This window comes from Mytilus californianus, unplaced genomic scaffold (genome assembly GCF_021869535.1).
Source record: "Mytilus californianus isolate M0D057914Y unplaced genomic scaffold, xbMytCali1.0.p SCAF_8, whole genome shotgun sequence".
NCBI classification, from domain to species: Eukaryota; Metazoa; Mollusca; class Bivalvia; order Mytilida; family Mytilidae; genus Mytilus; species Mytilus californianus.
The window spans coordinates 106,836,056-106,841,039 of NW_026262734.1; the positions used below are offsets into that span (position 1 = coordinate 106,836,056).

A 4,984-nucleotide genomic window follows, 5' to 3' on the forward strand; every position below is an offset into this window, starting at 1 on the left:
CTATAATAAGTGTCTACCGGAAAGGAAAATTATGTGTGGTAAAAATGATTAAAACTTCTGTGTATACTTCTAAGTATACAATACTAAAATAAAGTTTCCAATTTGTAAGACAGAGGCTAGGTTATCAGCTGTAGCAGATACTTACAACACTCATTCAGTTATTAAATGATTTCCAATTTATAAAAATAGAATGCATCCGGAAAATACGGTTTAAATATTGTTCAACATCAATATTGCATGCATAACAGCAACAACTATAGACAAGAAGAAGATAAGAAGACAAGAAGCCTGAATAAGTTTTCCAGAAAAACAAAACAAGATGAATTTTATCAATGTAAGCAACAATAGTTAAATGTTTCGGTTATTCAGTAAATAAAATAAGTCTATATAATACAACCATAGAATGTTTTCATTTATATCTACTAGCAGTAGATAGAATATTTGAATTTCAAAACCAATCTATAAAACTGCAATAGAACATTTTTAAATATTCTTTTAAATATTGAACGAATTTCTAAATTGAATCTGCACTAGTTTATACTTTTGCACAAATTGACAAACTTGAGCACACAATTATATTTATTCATCATTTCATTTCCAGATACTTAATGCTGCCTTAGTACACATCATATGCTGTATCGTATCCGTCAATAGTGCACCAACATGTACAGATCCTACAGACTTACAGACTAAATTCAATGGATTAAACGGAGGTGTAGATTACAGGACATTATTATTCACGGAAGGTTGGAAACAAGACACACTGGACAATGATTTTGTTCATTTGGTAAATCACGGAGAAAATAAAACTAAAATCAGCTGTCCTTCAACATTTTTAAAAGGATCTAATTTCCCATTAATGGTACGTACATCATGTCCATGGTACTTAGAGAAAACGCAGTACAGCGCTGAAACATATCCCCATGAACTATATAGAGCTACTACGAAATGTACTAAGTGTATAGATGCTTCTGGAGATCAGAAATGTTCACCAATTCAACAGAAAATCCAGATATTAAAAAGAGCAGGTTGTGAAAATGGATTTTATAAATATGAAGTAACAGATACCTATATTCCAGTAGCTTATGTATGTGAACAGCCAAGAGAGGTCGTAAATGATGTACAAATGACCACTGCCCGACCTCAAGCTGATGGACCAGAAGAAATGTAAGGTCCATGATATAAAACACATCCTTTCCAGAGTTATTGGAACACATATTGTAAAGTCCTATGGACATATATGGTTGTATATTTATGATATCAAATTGTTAAATACTCACATTAACGGTAAAATTAGTGACATATCCGTCCGCAATCGAACATTCTCGAATTAAACTTATCATTAACTTTGTATGTTTAAAAAGATATATGCTAGTATGCTACTTATTTCAGGGAAAATGTTACTGATAGTGTTTAAGTAAGGATGCTTTATTTCAAGTATAAGTGTGTGCAAGAGTGTATTTATTTTTGTTTTTAATGTTGTTGTGACAAATTTGTATATTTATTCGAATTGGTATTGAATGAAAACAACTCTCTATAAATGTCATACGTCCGAAGCGCTTTTCTGGATTTACTTTTACCAGGAACGCTTAAAGCCGAATATTTGAAACCAAGGATGTATAAGAATCAAAGCAGTTGAAGAGCTATATGACCACAACAGGCCTAAAAATAAAAGCCAACTCGAACTAAGGTCAACTTGCAATTTAAAGGGTTTTTTGTATTCTGTTTTTTTAAAGATTCTACAAATGTATCAAATACTTATAATGAATTGTGAAATATTTGTATCAATAGTCAATAATTTAATGCATGTTAACTGTTTGAATTTTAGTCATTAAAACAGGGTTGTATTGTTTACTAAATAAATAGTTCAAATGTGATTGTCGAGTTAAGAAGATTATATAAAGTTGCTCAATATCTGTCATAACTTTCTCAAATAGTATTTATTTATATATTTATATGGTTTTTAACTTATTTTAATTTTGAAGCTTTATATTTTTTCAATGTTGCATTTGTTTGTTATTACCTTTTTTAATAAATTTTTATTTTTTTATAATTTATGTCTTATATATGTCTACATAGTGGTATTACAAAAAAAATACAGCATGATAACAGAACAGATAAATAGAAAATATGATTTATTTGATTATGTATGCTGTATAAACCTCATTTTGAAAGCATCTGTGACAGGATAGAAACTGTATTAACGGCAAAACTGAATTAGTTTGGTATTGTGCTGGAGTCATCTTGGAGACGATTTGGCTTCATCAAATAAGACTAGCAGGTGCTGATACTCTAATCCTGAACCAATCTAACTAATGGTCAAAAGCTGCAAAATGCATATTATATTATAATTTTACAATGCGTTGAATAAAATGTTATAATGTACGAAATGGCTAGTATAAATGATATTACAGTCAGTTGAACACGATATAAATTGGCACGTATAGAAAGGTCAAATTGCCAGTATATCATGGATTAACATTGTTTACCAGCATGTTAATCAGCCTGATCATTCAATCCTTTCTATGCAAGAGTTTGCATCATCGAATAAGTATACCACAGGACAAACAATCCTCATCTTGCAACATCTTTTCGTAGACAAAAGGACAACTGGATTTGTGAATTGGGTACTTCGACACCATATGGTTGCAATGACAAAATTGATGGTAAAGGTATTCTATGTAGTCCTTCCTGTAGCTCGGTGAATGTGATGAACATTTTCAACTCTACTCCTAAACTTAGATGCAGTCATGGTTATCGTCATTACACATCACCGACTCTCCGTGATGTCTCTGTTAATGACCTGCTGCTATTCAAAAATTGTTGGGTATCCATCATATTTGCACGAAGCTTTATTTACTAGCCCTTTTAAAACTTCATTCTCTCACATGTCATATCATATGTTTGGAAACAACGGTAACAAACCCTCATTCAAACTAACATCTATCATCTGGGATATTGCCAGTCACAGACTTTTTCAAACCAGTCTGCATTGGAAAAGATGAAACGGAGAAAAGATTCTTTCCTAAACCTTCCTTTGCAAACAAAGGTCTCGATGCAATCAACTTGGGCATATCCTTCATCATGAATCAGTTCACTTTAAAATACCTCCCTATTGTAAAGATCAGTCTTTCCCATCATTTCTTATACCTATACCAAACCAATTGCGACTACAATTTTCAAATGCAAGCACGTGTTCAAATCTCCATAATGACGACTTCAAGTCTGAACCTCCTGAATGCACATTTGCTAGTTCCCCATTCATATATAATTAAACTTATTATAGATACCAGGGATTGAAAGTGTGTACGCCAGACGCGCGTTTAAGTCTATAAAAGATTCATCAGTAACGCTCGAATAAAAAAAGTTAAAAAGGTCAAATAAAGTACAAACTTGAAGAGCATTGAGGACCCAAAGTTCCTAAACGTTTTGCCAAATACAGCTAGGGTAATCTATTCCTGGGGAGAAATTCAAAGTTTTGTAAACAGATAATCTATAATCACAATATCAATGATAATTCTTGTAAACACAGAAGTACTGACCGCTGAGCTGGTGATACCCTCGAAAAACTCCATCAGCTGTGGCATCGACCCAGTGGTTGTAAATAAACTCATCATATATACCAGGATTCAAATTTTGTACGCCAGACGCGCGTTTTGTCTACGAAAGACATAATGCGACTGGCCACGTTATTACTGGCGACCTTAACATTGTCAATAACACTTTTTCTGCGAGATGTGTTATCCCAAGGCCCGAAATATCGTGAGCCTAAATCCATTTATTGGAAACACAACTTCAAAATACTGATGGATTCAGTCGAGAAGTATGCCAGGCATTGAAGACCCTACTGTTTCAAAAGACCTGTCCTACTCCATGACAAATATGGTGTTGTCCCTGTAGATAAAGCCTCAAACAACATCCTGTTTGTGTGTAAATCACATTACATAAATTGCATGATAAATGCAATAGGTATTGGCAATTCACTTGGAAACTCAGCAATATACCCGCACGACACTTACAAAGGAGGAAATCCTGGATAATCATAGGTCTGTTCTATGCTCCTTTGGAATTTCAACCAAAGATGTAGAACTGGATCTTTCTTCACTGTATTGGATACCTAAATTTCATATGTGTCTTTATAAACAACGTAATATTGCTGGTTCTTCCAGTTGCTCAACGAAACCTCTTTCTAAATTATTTACTTCAATTTTATCAGCAATCAAAGCCGGGCTTCATATTTGTTGTGAAACTACCTATTCTAGAGATGGCGTGAATCAGATGTGGATACTAAATAATTCATACAGTACATACAATCTAAGACTCTCTCATCTCATCTTGCAATAGTATTAATCGTTTGACTTTTCAACACTTTACACAAGTATCCGTCATTCCAAACTAAAAAAACCAAATCAGTTGATACGATATTCCAGCGCTCATATTTCCTATATTTCCTATCATGATGTCCGTACGAGAGAGTTGCTGCTCACAAGGAAGATATTAAGCCAATAGTTCCAAATGCTGAAGTTGAAATCATCCCTTCATAAATTTTACGGATGCCATCACGAGTTGGTTGACTATTAAGGAACATCTGTTTCACTGATGACGACGGATAATTTTTAATTGTTGTAAACACAATCCCGTCCTCTTTTCCCCGGGTGTGTACTTACATGCGCAACACGACGGTTGACACATGTTGAACAGGATCTGTTTACCCTTCCTGATTACCTGTGATTACCCCGTTTTTTTGTGGGGTTCGTCTTGCTCAGTCTTTAGTTTTCACTGTTGTCTTTTGTTTACTGTTATATATCTTTTGGTCTTTTTTTCTTTTTTTGCCATGGCGTTGTCATTTTATTTTCGACGTATGAGTTTGAATGTCCCTTTGGTATCTTTCGCCCCTCTTTTTGGCAAAGCAACACAATTTAAAAACTATTACAGGTATGCATATCATGATTTAAAAACAAATGAGAGAATTATGCATAGCACA

At 33.7% G+C, this 4,984-nt stretch overlaps 1 protein-coding gene across 1 annotated transcript; it reads left to right on the plus strand.

The window, feature by feature from the left end:
* Positions 1–319: 319 nt before the first annotated feature.
* On the plus strand, positions 320–1,265 carry LOC127711192 (uncharacterized). The gene is made up of 2 exons (XM_052217158.1): positions 320–334; positions 602–1,265. Exons 1-2 carry the CDS (start codon positions 320–322, stop codon positions 1,169–1,171), a joined length of 585 nt encoding a protein of 194 aa, XP_052073118.1. The 3' UTR covers positions 1,172–1,265.
* The last annotated feature ends 3,719 nt before the right edge of the window (positions 1,266–4,984 follow it).